This window comes from Mercenaria mercenaria, chromosome 10 (assembly GCF_021730395.1).
Source record: "Mercenaria mercenaria strain notata chromosome 10, MADL_Memer_1, whole genome shotgun sequence".
Lineage (NCBI taxonomy): Eukaryota > Metazoa > Mollusca > Bivalvia > Venerida > Veneridae > Mercenaria > Mercenaria mercenaria.
Window position 1 is genome coordinate 18,001,537 of NC_069370.1, and position 17,079 is coordinate 18,018,615.

At 33.2% G+C, this 17,079-nt stretch overlaps 1 protein-coding gene across 2 annotated transcripts; it reads right to left on the reverse strand.

Annotated features, from left to right (window-relative positions):
* Window positions 1–3,175: 3,175 nt before the first annotated feature.
* Window positions 3,176–16,809, reverse strand: LOC128559798 (kielin/chordin-like protein). 2 transcript variants are annotated; one of them, XM_053552374.1, is made up of 7 exons: window positions 16,793–16,809; window positions 10,802–10,953; window positions 8,870–9,010; window positions 8,241–8,354; window positions 7,860–8,000; window positions 6,019–6,195; window positions 3,176–3,747 (listed from the first exon to the last, which is right to left on the reverse strand). In XM_053552374.1, exons 3-7 carry the CDS (start codon window positions 8,886–8,888, stop codon window positions 3,644–3,646), a joined length of 555 nt encoding a protein of 184 aa, XP_053408349.1. In that variant the 5' UTR covers window positions 8,889–9,010; window positions 10,802–10,953; window positions 16,793–16,809; the 3' UTR covers window positions 3,176–3,643. The 2 variants fall into 2 exon arrangements, with proteins under 2 accessions (XP_053408349.1, XP_053408348.1); XM_053552373.1 differs by lacking the exon at window positions 16,793–16,809 and having other exon boundaries at window positions 10,802–11,111.
* Between the last annotated feature and the right edge of the window lie 270 nt (window positions 16,810–17,079).

The following is a 17,079-nucleotide window of genomic DNA, read 5'->3' on the forward strand; positions in this document are numbered from 1 at the left end:
TTAATAAGATGATTGTAATTCCTTCAGACTTACATCACGGTTAATACTGTCTATCCGATCTCACATAATCAAGTTTTTAGAAAATACAAGTCCCTCAGTCACACACTATCACAAAAACAGTCCAGAGAATAAACACTAACGTTCCGCCATGAAAACTAACCGGAAGCAGATTACATTATTTTGATTGTATATTTACTGTATGTATGTGATTTATGATATGTTAATAAATACTGTTTAAACTAATGTGTATGCTTTTTTAATGTACATTTAATCACAGTTAGTTGTTTTGAGGTTATTTAATTGAACATCAACAGGGCATAAAATCGTATTAACAACGTAAATAAAGTTTCGGAATGACGGAAGTGACCTCAGATAAACATGTCAACAAAGAAATGTGATCCTTTCATGTAAAAGATTACTTATACAAACAGTATATTATCTATAAATTAATAATAAATGATTTTGAAATTTTTGAACGACATATTCGAATTTTTACACCGTTGAAACGAAATAACCATAACGCTTTACCATCATCATGTTATTTTGATGGCGTTTTGTAACTTTACAAGAAAAAAAAAGACGTTTAATTTAATAGTCTGTTGAAAGTCGATAAAATAAACACCTAAAATATTGAAACAGAAAAAAAACAACAACAAATAGCTAGTAGGTGAGATGTTGAATTTCATCTCCGGATTAGAGAAAACTGCATGAATCAAATAAGACAGCTGAAATGACAAGATATTGTTAACAATCATGTAATTTGTGCCACAGTCAATCTATACCATATCTCCCTACTATCAAATTGTTTTAGAATTGTAGGTGGCCTCTAAATGACATTCAACAAATGAGTCCAATGAAGGTTTGGTTAAACAAAATTGTAAAAATGGATGTAGTACAAATACAATCGCTAATAACCTTGTTGGCGCCTGATGTGTTATTGTTTTATTGAAAGACACAACGCTGATGAACAGACAGATGAGATTATTGTAATTGCAAAATCAAAGATATTTCAACACGCATATATTTTGGTGGCCGTATGATTCCTATTATCTGAATATTTATTGATACATGATAAAATAGTGATCATATATTTTTATTAAAGAAAAATAAGCTTCAGGTGTAGATTTAATGAATTGAACATTGAAAGTGAATGTGAGAGTGGTCTTGTCAAATATTTTTTATAAGAGGGACGTCGGAAGGCTAGACATACAGGAGCGTTTTAATTGCGAATAGCTTCATATTCGGTGCAGTTAATGTCACCTTTATATTATCTCATTTCTGTCTGCTTTGAATATAACTGAAGAGGGCATACTGAGCGACAAAAGAAGGAGCTCACATTAAACAACCAAACCCTGCCAAACCGTGTTATAAGGAAAGAATTCAACTCTCCAGGCGCAAGTGGAGGTCCTATATAAAACTGTAGAACTGAGCGAATTTGTAAAGTCGTTGTATTCAGCACAGAAGTTATGATGCCATTTTGCACTGACCGTTATATTCGACCAGATGCCAAAACCCATCAGCGATAAGTTTGATAAACAAAGTAGTATTCTGACAAACTTAAATGATAAACAAGAAAATCAGAAACGAATAATTGAACTTAAAAACTGAAACTAGAAAAAATGTACATTAAGTTTTGATACAAATGAGGTTTAAGAGAGAACGAACTCTAGATGAGTTACAACAGTGTGAAAGAAGAACCTCCCAACTCTCCACAGGATTCCGCTCAATTTCTCTAGCGACAATAAAAACGGAAAAAAATAGTGTAATTCATAATTTTTCAGGCACCCTGGCCTCAGACCGCAGTTTAAAACTCAGCCAGAAAAATGGTCAAGTCGCCCAGACACAGACCGAACAAGAGTTAATGTATGCAATGAAAAGATTTATACTACGCTTTATTTCATCAATCTATTATAAATACATATAAATATCTAAACTGTTGACCATTTTGTAATGATTCTATAAAGTCGACCAATAACCAACAATCATCCTAAATCCGAAAGTCCTCTCTGTTGCATATACTTGAAGATATAACTTGTATATACTAGTTTTTTCACCGTAAATATCGTATGACAGATTTCAGGCGTATTCCCCACAAACTTATATTTTTGGCGTTTTTTTTAGCTGTATGTAAATAAACAATCAGTAGCATTCAAGTTTAAAACAAAATATGTAAGATTCGATTAACAGTTGGATTGTTGGCACAGGGGAGGGGTGGAAGGAAATGTGGTTATTTGTAATGAATCATGCGTTCGTCAAGAATATACTTTCTATATTTTTGCATTACGTTTATTTTGCTTTACCTTGATCTTGATTATTCAGTTATTAATCATTTTGTATCTTTTTCACATAAAATTGGCAGTATCTTTAGATTAATTTATGTGTTGGCAATGCTTTGTAAATATAAGATTGCTACAACGTTTATGACACTAACAACTTGCGCTTTAATTTTCACAATACACCATATGAAAGAGAAGGGTATTAAACAAAATGTGCTTTTACTTCCTATTAAAATGGCATATTCTAATCTGTGAAAGAAAAGTTCTAGATTAAGTAATGTGATATGTCTGAAAAACTAAAAAAATGATAAATGAAATAAAAGCTATAAAACGGAAATAAAACAAAACGGGATTGGGACTCGGACTCGGAAAAAAACACTAAAAACTTTATTCACAGATAATTTTATATATTACAACGTATTTTTAACTCCACGAAAATACTACTTCCTCCTGGGTAACTTCTGGATCAATGCGAACTCTCGCCGGAATAGTCCCGAAATACCCTGTTGCAGGTAGTAGGCTGCATAATACTAATTATTTTCCTCCTTTATTTCGTATAAACAATTACATCTACAGACATCTTTCTGACTTTAGACCATTACAATGATGGAGAACCATACTGTATAGGCAGTTATATAATTCACACTGCTTATTTAAAAACCGTTTATAGGATTTAGACTTCCATTTTTTCTTATGAATGCAATGTTCGCTTTATTTTAGTTACATTCAAGAAATGTATATATAAGGGTATGTGTAAGCTGTTTTTGATCTTGTTTCGGCGACTTTGACGCATAACATTTTAATTCTACTTGTTTCATATTAGACTAACTGAAAAATGGCGCAGCTTGAAATACTCAACAGAAAAATGGGACAGTGGCAAAGGACACGGAAACACATAATGACATGATTCAAGTTTTATTAACCATTTAGCTGAAATATACATTTTTAAACCTTACAAATTTATGCATTACAATTCATATAAATGTACAAAAATATAAATGGAAAAAGGTGAACTTAAGTATATTATGGTTCAATTTCTCTAAAACATATACACTCGTACATTTAACATGTCACACGACAATGAGAAACAAGTACGTCGTGTACTTTGTCCTGAGAGAAATAAATAAAAATGAAATAAAACTGTATTTAACGCATGGTTTATATATCATCACAGTTCCAACATCAAGTGAAAATGAACAACGATTCACTACTGTCGTACTGACAGTGTTGTTTCTGATCAGAAAAGAATAATCAAATTAACAACAACAAGTCTAATTCATTACACTCGTAAACAGATTTGGCGTTTGATTGACGTTAAGTTTCTTTAGAACAGAAAGAAAGCTTGTGCATTTTCTTAAAATGTTTCATCAGTATGTGTTACGTGGACATACTGGACAACACTGTCCAGGTGGAGTATACTGGCCAACACAGTGCCGTAGTGTACAAGCTATCTTACTGCAGTCTGGCTTCCCTGAAACAGAAATAACATTGTTATTAGACACATTTGTATAAAATGAAATTATAATAACAGTAAGCATCCATTGGATGCAAAGTACGCGAACAAGACAAGGATTGCAGCCTCTGTTTGGTTTTGTCTTTCATTATTGGTACACTTATGTGCAAATCTCGCGCGCCCAATAACTCCAACACTCTTGAAAAAACACGTGGACTGCACGATCCAAAAGCACCTCATATTGTAACTATACCATAAGTGCATCAAATATTTTTGTACCATATTATCTCAATTGAGAGAGCCTATATTACCAATTTTATACATCCACGTGAAATGTTGTAAGTGTAAATTGTCTTTCATAATGTGATAATTTGATTTGTTTTTATAGACCTCGATGATTCATTGCGTGTATGTTTCATTTCTCAAATGTATTCTGCAAACTTTTCCATGTTGCTAGAAAATTGCAATCCTTGTTTTCGAAATTTATGATAAGATTAGTACTAATTTAGAGATACCAAATGCGCATCTTTCACTAAAACAGTTACATTTTAGAAACTAAATTTAAGTACAGAATATTCTCAATAAATCCTGTCTAGATATATAAATTTATGATGTGTTAAAGTCATTTACTAAAAAACTTCCGGATTTTCAGAGATAATATAGCTTTGCTATACATGTATAAGGTATATACTATTTCAAACCTAACATGCAGTGCTGTTTATATAGAAGATCTTACATGAGTGTCTTTTCATATTGAATTTATTAAACGGGTTGAATAAAATAATAAAATGCGATGCTCTGCCGAGTATTTTGTCAATTTTATTCAACGAGTTTAATGAATTCAATGTGGAAAGTCACAATGTAATATTCTTTTTATCACATGTTAGCTTTTTCTGCTAAAATATAACAATTTCTTCTTTTTCATCTATTATTGACCAAGTAAATTTGACCAAAGTCTCCTACACTTTAAATGGCGTCGACGTCAAAGCTTTATTACACAAGTGTATTATCAAATTTATGAATGGCTTTATTTCACTTCCGCGACTTCAAACAGGTGATAATCACACAAACATGTTTTACAGACACTATGAAGTAACTGTTAAAATTTTCAAATATGAGTTTGGGTGTGATACATCTTAAGATTATGTAACGTACAGAAATCATAACTTTAATTTTATTTCTTGTAACAATTATTTTTAGTCAAGACAATGGACTCATTCATAAAATGTGGGAAAAGAAACCCTAACTGAAATTGTTATAAAGCTTTTTCTTAAGCATTCCTGACTTTAGAAGTCGTAACATACGTAGGTTTTAAAACAATTCTATTTCATTTTATATATCAAATTCGGAAATATATTAATGCCGATTATTCTGTTGTAGCAATAAGATAACTCTGGGCCAAAGGTTTATGTCGAACTTGCATCAAATACGAGTTCTACAAAAAGATAAACACGCAAAGGTATCCTAATTCTTCGACGAAAGTTTACGAATATGTTTTTCCCTCATGTTTGTTACCTATGATAACCTATTCATCGGCAAACCGAGATGAAATATGTGAAGATCCTTGGGGAATGATCAATTAAAATAATAAGACTTATTAAGTCAGTGTCTGCCTAATTGCATTTTTCATATTGTAATCCGTCGGTCCTAGCTTACCTGGTAGCCAACATTGTCCTGGAGGTGTATACTAATTGTGACATGACAATGGGGTACAATCAACAAGGTGGCATTCGTTATCAAAATGAGAAAAAAGGGACAACATTATCAGATGAAAGCCAAAATTCAGTTAGAATTGTATCAGAATATTTTCTTATATGCTAATATTGGCAAATTCATTATGCTCCGGTATATCTTGATATTCTGTTCACTTTATTCTGAGTTGTTTATCAAATTTTTACAAAAGGATAGATTACCAGCCCCTAACCAACAAACTTTGTATACTCATGGTCTCTAAGGTGGAAGGATATTCCATTTTGGCATTCAGTAACTTTTCTACATTGTCAAACCCTAAAATAATGTAATGATTATGTTTAACCAGAAAAATAAATTCCTTTAAAAATCATCTTCATACTAGTATAAGATTTAGAACCTGGCCGAAATATTCCAAGTAAAAGTTTGTTCAGGAATCTATGCATTCCGTATAGAACTATTTTAATAAATGTGTAGTAAAACCTTAAATATGTTTAATAATACGTGTTTTGTTTTCATATTTATAGCCTTGAATATTGTATGCTAACTTATATAATGTTAAATATAATTTAGAAATTCTCTTTCTTGTGGAAATCTCACCTATTGGTCCGCATACTGGGCAACACTGACCAGGGGGTGTATACTGATTGGGACATCTTAGAACTTGCGGACACGCAGTACATGAAATATGACCATTATTACACGTGCATGTATTGCACCTGTCTTTAAATGTTTCACCGTCCATTCGTTTTTGACCTTTATGGTAACAATGATTTCCTGAAGAAGAAAAGAGTCTGATGATATTTTTATTATGTCGAAAAATAATCTAAGATAGTGATAGCATATGTAATAAGCTGTAAAAGAAAATATTCATTTTAAAAAGAGGATGTAGCAACTGGTTTGAATTAAAGCCTTTTTTAGCTCGACTATTAATAGAAAAGTAGAGCTATTGGACTCGCCCATGCGTAGGCGTCCGCGTCGGCGTCCGCGTCCCGATTTGGTTAAGTTTTTGTATGTAAGCTGGTATCTCAGCAACCACTTGTGGGAATGGATTGAAACTTCACACACTTATTCACTGTGATAAACTGACTTACACTGCACAGGTTCCATAACTCTATTTTGCTTTTTTACAAAATTATGCCCCTTTTTCGACTTAGAATTTTTGGGTTAAGGTTTTGTATGTAAGCTGGTATCTCAGTACTCACTAATTGGAATGGATTGAAACTTAACACACTTGTTAACTGTCGTGCTCTGACATGCACAAAGCAGGTCCCATAACTTTATTTTTCTGTTTTACAAAATTATGCCCCTTTTTCAACATAGAACTTTTTGGTTAAGTTTTTGTATGTAAGCTGGTATCTCAGTATCCACTAATGGGAAAGGATTGAAACATCACACACTTGTTCACTGTCATGATATGACATGCAGTGCAAAGGGTCAATAACTCAACTTTGCATTTTACAAAATTATGCCCCTTTTTATACTTAGGAGTTTTGGGTTAAATTCTTATATGTAAGCTGGTATCTCAGTACCCACTAATGGAAATGGATTGAAACTTCACACACTTATCCACTGTCATGAGCTGATAAGCACTATGCAGGTTCCATAACCCTATTTTGCTTTTTTGAAATTATGCCCCTTTTTCGACTCATATTCATTCAGTCAACAAGGCTGTTGAATAGTTGAGCGTTGCTGTCCTCCGACAGCTCTTGTTTTAAATGAGGTGAACAAGCAGAAGATGCTGACAGTTCTTAAAAAGCATTTCATCTTGATCTATAAAAATGGCCAGATGGTTTTACTTGAATTATTTTAAAAAAGCCAGACTGCGAGTGTAAACAATCACAAAAATAGCTAAATGCTACGAAACGAAATACAAGATATTCATTTCGCAGCCGTCCTCCGTCGTTTTTACCAAAGATAATTCGTTTGAATACTAAATACAGTGGTGCAAGTGTACATATGACGTATTCCCGCATGCAGAATTCTGATGAATATCTCATTCTTATTACATACTCGTTTCTATTCCCCGTTAAGTTACACTGGTACCGGAAACGTCAATATTTTTCCATACACTGACGCCTAAATTTCATATCGGGTGCGTGACGTAATTCAGTGCGTGTTGTTGCACTATTTTTTCTATTTAGTTCAGTATTGTCAATCCTATTCAGGCTATTGAACAAAATTATAATATGTACATTATATTTATACGTGTAGATGCGTATGTAATAAAAAGGTTATTATCCTTGCATCGGGAAATATGCACTCGTTCTTCAACGGAAGAATATTGCGCTCCTAAAGTCGCGCAATATTTCCGCTGAAGAACTCGTGCATATTTCCCGATACAAAGGTAATAACCTATAAATATGACATGTTTAAGTCAATTCTTTCATACAAGTATGGGAGTCCCCCAAGTAAAGGTATGCATATTCAACTGTACTTACCACCATTTTCAGGCGGAACACATGTATAACCACAGCCATTGCTACAACATTTCCGTCTCCCTTGGCAACTGAAGTCGTCAGTACACGCTTCTACACATATTCCTATCCCGGTGGGACGGGGGCATCTGCCAGGTTTTGAACCTGGAAAGGTAAGAGATCTGTGACATTTTTGTGGTTAAATGAAACACATTATCAAATCTTGGTAAAACAAATCATTGCTATCTATCTACAAAGAATTTTGGTTCTTTTGATTCCTAACCATTAAAACATTTTTTAATATTAAACAAGACAGCACACTCTGGTATTATATTAATTAGCGAGAAAATAGGAATTGACATGCATATTGCGTTATCATTAATTTGAAAGTATTTTTGAACGTACCACAAGCCTTCTCCGTACAGGAAACATGACCATCATTACACGTGCATTCATTGCACCTCTCTTTAAATGTTTCACCGTCCATTCGAATTTCACCTTTATAGAAGCATGATCTTCCTAAAAAAGAAACGAAATATCTTTCCACTGTACCTTAATACCAAGCATAGGAGATAGTATTTGTTGAGAGCTACGGCAGCCATACAGTGCTTCATGAGTCATTTATCTTGATTAAGAGCCTTTTTGAAATGAGGTGATCAGGTAGTACATACTGATAAGTGAAGAAATGCATTTACTTCGGTCTATAAATTAGACATAATGTTTCCTGTTTGAATCTACGCAATACAATTTTCAGTAAATAACTACTACAAGTAATAATCAAATAGAAATGACACGTAATACTAATTTTTAAGAATCCAAAAACGACCATAGCATTATTGTCCTTTATCAAACTGAGATATCAAATATATATTAAATTAATCTTTAACGTGTCAAACTATTTATTTTTATGTAAACGGCAATAAAAACCCAATCAAGTTCTATTGAATTATTTTGATTTAGCTGTCAACTGCCTTGTTAAAACCAGCAGTTACGAATTGCAGGTCTGAATAGTCCATTAAACAAGGTACACTAACCTCCGCTTACCGGTGACATACATCTATGACCACACCCATTACTACAGCATTTCTGGTCCCCTGGACAACTTGAATCGCCTGTACACAAGCTTACACAGATTCCAAAGCCAGTCCGACGTGGACATTAGCCAGGTTTCTCAACTGTGGATTGATATTGATAAAAAATACTAGCATAAAAATATAATGACAATTAACCAAATAAGGTTTCCCCATATCTTGTATTTGTGCCAAAGAACTGTAAAACATTTATAGCGGTAACACAAAAAAATAGGTTTATGTTCAAAGTTATATTAAACTGCAAATGTTTTATATGTACGTTAATGCAGTTTTGTTCAATTATGTCAATAAGATTTGGGAAATAGATTTTAGTTTTGAGTGCTTTGTTGGCAAATAAAACACGGTTTTAAACATGTTTAATTTGCCAACAAAGCACGCAAAATTAAAATCTATTTCCATTCTAACATGTTCGAATTACACCAGGAAGGGATATTATTCTAGAATCCTTTTTAGGCTTGAATGTAAGGAGTAAACCAGAATAGCCAAAAGTAGGTCATTTTGTGAAACGTGTTTAAATCGACAAGACAATACATGGTAAAATCCTTCTTTGTTTATATAAAAGAAAGCCCTAAAAGTGTTAGAATTTGTAAATATATACCCTTATCCTATCCTGTTAACATCTGAACATCTGAGCAAACTACTTTGCTTTTTTGTTTTGTTTTTGTTACAAGTTAAATTCAACTACAATTTTGTTTTGAAGATGAAATTATATTTTATAAAATCTTTTATAAAAGAAATTGTTACTTACGACATCATATTTTTGTACAGCTTAATCTTCACTTAAAGTGTCAGCAACACAAAACCTGGCCTTAAGTTTAGATTTAGAACTACTCACGAATTTATTAATCTGTATTTAATTTAAAGAACAAGTTTACAATGTAAAAATACTGATCTTATTTCTTTTTTTCACCCTACGCTTGTAGCTAAGAACAATGTCTGGCAAAATAATATTCATCATAATAATTCTATATTATTAGCTTTTAACCCAACACACCAAACTCTTCCCGTGACCAGTACGAAATAATAAGTTTCCAAATATGACTTTTCTTATTTTGACTGGGGCAGTCTTTTTAAGAAATGTCAAACTTCATGCAGGAGTGAGTTGCCTCCCTTCTACATCGGCAATCTCTATCTTTAGGTAAGGGTGATCATTGCGTAGGAGATTGAAGAAAAGTTCTATAATTTTAGTAGTCTGATTTCTTATTTCTAAAGCATCAACTTCAAATACTTATGCGGCATTGTCGTTAATTTAACACATTTAAATTCACAGCAACCGAAACTTGCTTTTATAGAGCACTCACCCAAAACACTCTATGTGCAGTAAGATGCGCATAATGCCACTTTAAAATCGTTATATCATTTAACCGCTTTACATTCATAAGAATACTTAAATACATTGAATACGCATGGTATTTTAAGGTTATGGTATTTTGTTTGTAGAAACGAATGCTTTGTTGTCGCAACATATTAGTACAACTGATGATATAACTACTTAATTTCAATGGCAACCTTAAAACCAAAACTATGATATATTGTTCTTTGATCAGTTATGCTTGGCAATAACTATTTGGGCAGAGCTAGTTCATTTATGGCTACACTTGTTTTGCCCTTGGAACTAAAAGCGTTTTTTTTCCCAGCTAGTATCATTTTAAGAACAGATATTTTAGTAAATATCAAGGTTACTCCTTGTGAAAAAATAACAAAAATCCAATTCATTACGTTACAGAGACATTGCACTAAATATACATTTCTAGATGACCCTACTATTTTGTATTCTATCATAAAAAACTGTTTTGAAAACGTAATTTCACAGTCAAAAATTCCAGTTAATTAAGTTTCTAATATGCATTTTGTAGCTAAAGTAATTGTACATACATGGTGGCGGTGTTGGCGGACAGACCGCACAACATTCCCCAAGAGGAGTGGTTGGATTTAAACAGTCTGTCTCTGCGCAAAATACAGCAGCACATTTATCTGGTAGTCTTGGACGGCCTCCGTATTGTCCATTTATAACCATGGTACATCCACTGAAAAGTAATATATGCGTGAGAGACACCATAGCTGTTGTAATTGTTGAAACAGAAGAGAACTCTTTTTTTATGATTTCTTCTAGTTCTTATCTGAACCTTTAACAACTATTTTATAAATAATTCTTCTTGACCCTCTACAAGCTATAAGAATAAAGCATGGATTTGTGAACTGAGTTATTTATATTGTGGCTGTTCGTTAATGTGGATGTTTTTTTTAATGTGCATTTAATCAAAATTACTTGTTTTGAGGTTATTTAATTAGACATCAACAGGATATAAAATTGTATTACCAACGTAATAACAACGTCACCTCGCAATAAGCAAATAGGATATATGTAAATAACGTTAAGTCCTGACATTAACATTTAACCCGACCGCATCACAGCTGAAGCGAGGTTTAAATGATTGTGTTTATTTAGTTTAATTATTCATTATATATGGCGAACATTTTGTCATTTTAATGTAGTTCTATAACGACCTGCTGCTCACGTATGTGAGCTCGAAACCTCACTTGGAGTGTGAAATTCCAGGAGGAAGCCATTCATATGGCTTACGGAAGGTCAGTGGTTCTACCCAGATGTCCGTCCCTTGCCTGAAATAATGCCTGTAGTGGCATCTTGGGTCTTCATCCTCCGACAAAGACTGGAAAATCAGCGATAAGACCTAAAGTGAATCCGTGTGATTCTAAATCCAACACAAAATCAACGAGAAAGTAAAATACTAAAAATAGACGTTATGTGTGCAGTACGCTTGGTATAAACGGTCTCGTTTCTTATTTATTTCGAAATTTTTAAACGCCAAAAACAAAAAATCTAAGCTAAAGCAAAACCCACAGTTCACTGTTGTTCTTGTATCGGTCATCCATAAAATAATGCCAACTTTGTCAGGAAAAGATTACGCAGACTTTTTTAAAATTAAAAATTGTCTTTAGTTATACCACTGCTTGACACAGCTCTTTGGTCTTGGAAATATAACAAGACATCATGCAATCGAATATCAAATATGGATATTCTAATTATGTTTGAAAAGATGTTCTTAAACACCCATTATACATAGCGGGCTGTTCAGGCAAATTCTAATTGTTTTATATGTTCACCACAGTAACAGCAAGTCATGAGAAAAATATAGACAAAAGTAACAATAGGCCATGCGTAGGATTACTATTTAATGATAGTTTTACATTTTTACATCGATGTCATTTATTTTATATGTAAAGTTTCATTTACATGGACAGAATAATTAACTCATTACAGTCCGGTTGTGAAAGAAATTTAACACCGTCTATAAATCTAACAACCTCCCTTAACCGGAGCATGAGCTCTGCCACTAGGCTACCGAAACGGTATGTAAACACGTGGACATCAATTACAACAGGCTTGTCAACAATATATTTATTGTTTAAGTGCAATTCATTTTTGCAAGTTTCAGTTAATTTTTTCAGTTGTTAAATAGATAAAAAATATAAATAAACCACAAGCTTATAAATATATTGATATATTCATGACGTTGTTTATTTCATATCATATTTGTTTACTTCCTGAAGAAGACTAATAAAAATAGTCGAAACGTTGAATGAAAATGAAGTTAGCTTTGTAATTCTCCTGTTCTCTGAATAAACCACAAGGAAATACAAATGGAAATAAATGAAAATAAACCGATACGGCCACAAACATTACGTTTCAATTAATTTATTCATATACTAATACGTATGTACTTATATTCATGAATCATAATTTTCTCGCCTGGAAACCATCCAAACGAAAACGGAGATACTTGCTCGATTATATTTTTTTTTGCCAATCACACCTGGATTGATAAGTTTGGATTTAGTCGTTTTATGCAACTCCTTATGACCATATTATATTTCTGTTAAGGCAGAGGTCTAAATCCTATAGACGCGATGTAAAAATTGTTTACGTGACAATTAAAGCATAATAGAGCAAGTTTTGTTATTGCAACCTTTGAACTTCTAGCGTGGTCTTGATTTTGGACCAATTCTGCTAAGTTGAAAACTCTGCAAGTTAACGGTTACCTATTGTAATCATGGGTTGCATACACACAATAGAATTTGAATAGCCGCGGAGCAGGGCTTAAGCAAAAACCTCGGACTTAGTAACCCAGGTCATGTGCTCAGCACTTCCTCGTGACGAAGTGAGAATTGATGCTAGTTTTATAAAAACTTAACATTAAATTTTTTAAGTTTGACATTAACCTTGGGGCTAGTTACCCAGGTCGTCGTCTTGATGAGGTTAAAGTTTGATTTTAGTTTTTAAAAATTCTCAGGTGAATACAAGAAATTGAACTTACGCGAATTACGGACGGATGAACATATGGATCGGCCAACGGACAAGTGTGCTTGACTACAGAATAACACTTTTATGCGTTTTATCTGGGGGTATAATGATATAGAACAGGGTAACAGTAGCATACAGGCTTTTAGTGCTTCAGCATATATATTAAAAATTTCAGCACACCATGTCGCCTAGCGAATACTCTCATACTTCATACACAAGATACTAATCTATAGATTTTATCTATATTCACAATAGCAGTCTTTATGTGTTATGTTGCTGATGTAAAAAGTCCATTTACTTGTTCTCAGTATAATTATATTTTCTTAGCCGGTGCTTGGGGCATGAGAAGCTTTGCACATTTCATTTACCTTTCATGAACAGACTAATTTAAACTTGGTCTGCTATATCTTTTCTTGTTTGCGTTCTATGCTTCAAAAGGATCTTCCTATGGTTTTTTAAGACTTTCCATTCAAATACAACTTACAAACGTTGTTGCAATTGAAATTTGAATTGCGGTGTAATGGTTCCATTTGGGACAAAAAACTTCTACCTTTACCTTTTTTTCTTTTTTTTTCTTCTTTTTTTTCCAGTTAATACATTAAAGAACTGAATGAGGGTTTGATAGGTTCAAATTTGTACGTTACATTACTTTGTTCATTGCATCATTCATATCATAAATAGAGGATATTACATAAGTGTCTTTTTTATATTGATTTTATTAAACGAGTTGTATAAAATAATAAAACGCGAGGCTTTTCTATTTGGAAAGTCACAAATGTAATATTCTTTTTATCACATGTCCGCTTTTCTGCTCGAAATATCAAAAATTCAACTTTCCTTTCCTGTATAAACAAGTCAATTTAACCAACGTCTCCGATACTATCAAAACTTTATTACACTAGTGTAATAATATTTTTTAAGGAATGGCTTTATTACACTCCCGCAACGTCAAACATATCATAAATTGCAGATATTTTTTCTTTGAAACTCAATGTTCTAACTGAACCAGTGCTGCTTTCGTCTTATATGACAAGTCCTAAAAGACAGAGTCTTTGCTGGAAAAACAAACGTTCTGACATCGTGCAACAGCGATATAAGCTTTCGGATGATAACGTCAAGTAAATTGTTGACTAGCAAAAGTGGCCAATAAAACGTTTTTCTCATATGGCAGAATCTGCTGAAATGCTTTAATTGATATTTGTCTTTCGGATGCTTCGTCGGGCTCTAAATTGTGTTTCTCCGGCTGCTTTGCAATCTGCTAAGGCATTGAGTACATATGAGTGATTCGTTAGATATTTATCTTTCAATTTTTAGACCTTTACCTTGCTTTTTCTTGACAATACATGTGTTAGATATACACTTCAAACTTTTTATATAAATTTTTCGAGAAAATAGATAAAAACATACCGAATGATACTCACCAAAATTATTAACATGATTCCTAAAAACTTAGCAAGGATTACTTGTACTTACACTGTCCAGTAACATATACACACAGCGAGGAATCATTAACATGCGTTTTCGTTTAAACTCGAAGTGGCTATTTTTCCATTTACCATTTCAAGGCGGTGCCCAAATGTTCCTTTGTTCATTTTGAATTCGTTGCATGTATATGTTTTAAGTTATGTGTATGTTTTAACTTAATGCATTCATTTTCATCTAAAAAAAGAGTATTGTTTTTTGCTCATTATCTATTTGTATGTCTGTCGGTTGGTAGACGTTTAGTTGATAAATTATTCAGAAACTACACAATGGTGTGAACTACGTTTTGAAATTCGTAGACTGTAGCTAGTAAATGAACCCATTTGTTCTTCATGCGAGTTGGACGCAGTTTAAGGTCACGACTGAGCCAAATTATTTACCATAAAAAGCAAAAAATACTTTTTGACCTAAAGTAATCAACATTCGTACTAGGATGATAGAGGATTTCTGTCGGTTTAGAGGTTAGAAGATTAAATGTTAAGTTCAAATTGATTTCTGCTCAAGATCTTAAAAGTCTAATGATTGTCTGTTTTTGCTGTTTTCCTTTGTCTTGATTTTTAGGTGGGGGACGGGAAGGGTTAGAATCATAGAAACTCAATTTAGTTAAGGTCATTTTGCGACTTTTCAACAGCTTTTAATGGTTGGACAAAGGTCCAAGTTGCATATCTGGGCATGGGCGGGCACCTTGATAGAACAGACTACCTTCTGTAAGCCAGTTGGCTGGCTTTCTTACATGAAGGACTCTACACTCAAGTGATTTTTCGAACCCTAATTAATGAGGAGAAAATGATTCAAAAGCAGCGACCTATACCACTCGGCCACGCAGGCCAGTATATGTCCACATTAATTTATGGGCAGAGGGTCAAAAGACAAGGACACAAGTAACTCAAGCCCGATTTTTTTTTCAATTTTAACTCAGAACCTTTGGAACAGCTGTGTTTTCCGGTTTTTAACTTCGTGTAATCATTGCCTCTGCAGATGATTGTAAATTACACAGATAGATGCCCCTGACAAGCTACCATGGAGCCATGCGTTGTTGGTAAAACCGCAATCCAATTCGCGCTGGGATTATGCTTAAAATGGGTTTCACGACCTACGGTGCTGGTGTTTCTCGTAAAAAAAACGTGATTGAGGTAAAAAAAGATAAAGAAAAAAGAATGAAATCAACAAAACTTTCTGATCTCATGTTCTTTATTTGTGGACGCTTCTTATTATAAACTAACTGCGATACAGTAGAGAATAGCATAAAGTTTTGCTCCAAATTCCACAAATGGTGACATAATTGCCAAAGAAATCATCGGGGATGGTGTGCGCCACGTGAATGGAGTTACTGGTATATATTATGATTTCAAACTTCTTTGTCACGTATGTGATTGCATAGTCAGTTTGCGTCTACATAAATACTTATAACTGTAAGGATAATGGGACCCTTATTTAAACACAATCGGAGATAATGAAATACAGTGTAACTTCCGAAAACCGAACGACCTCCGTGCCTTTTCAATTTTACAATTTTATTAAAAGTAAATTAATTAATTAATTAATTAATTACAAACATTGAGGATAGTAAATACATAAATAAAAGATATAAAAAGAAACAACATATCTTAAATAACAGCATTTACGCAAATATTTTCCACTTACATTTTACTATCTTTGGAGTTCGGAGTTCGTCAACATTTCATTAATGTTCTGCGTAGTTTAATCGATGTTACTAAATGAACTAAAACACCTGTCTTTCTTTCGTTTAAACATTAAAAAAGTTTTTCACACTAAGATATTCAATTTATCACGTTTTCATAAATTGAATACAAATGAAAGTAATCGCCGATTACTTCCTTACTTTTGCATCAAATGATCACTGTGATTATCTAGCGTGTCAAAATAAACGCGGGCCGCTGATAGATAAACAAAATAACATGTTGACAGAGTTTTTTGATTAACAGGTGACACTTTCAACCCAGCAAAAAATTTGCTGTTCGGTTTTCAGAAGGGATTAACTTTCGCTATATTCGCGAATAGAATATTCTCGCGAAAATGTATACTTGCTGAAATATTACCTTGTATATGCATAAATGTTCATGAACGTCCACTTCAAAATAAACATGGCGGCCCCCTCTCTGCAGTCCGGATTACACGGACTTTATCGTTATGCACAAGGTAATGAATAAAACACTTACGAATGGGTTACAAAATGATTACGAACTTTATTTCAACCAACGTAACATCCTATTTATTTTAGCAAAATATCTGAACAGGCAAACACAGATACACTGATTTATGGAATAAAGGAATAACAAACTCAAGTAAATGGTTAAATATTTTATTCTCATTTTCTGAGCACATC

Bases quoted from the DNA above. Each gene is read 5' to 3' on its own strand.
- LOC128559798 (XM_053552374.1), bottom strand. The intron at 8,001-8,240 runs GTACGTTCAAAA...TTACCTTTCCAG, and splicing joins CTGTACGGAGAAGGCTTGTG to GTTCAAAACCTGGCAGATGC. The intron at 6,196-7,859 runs GTAAGTACAGTT...TTTCTTCTTCAG, and splicing joins TGTTCCGCCTGAAAATGGTG to GAAATCATTGTTACCATAAA.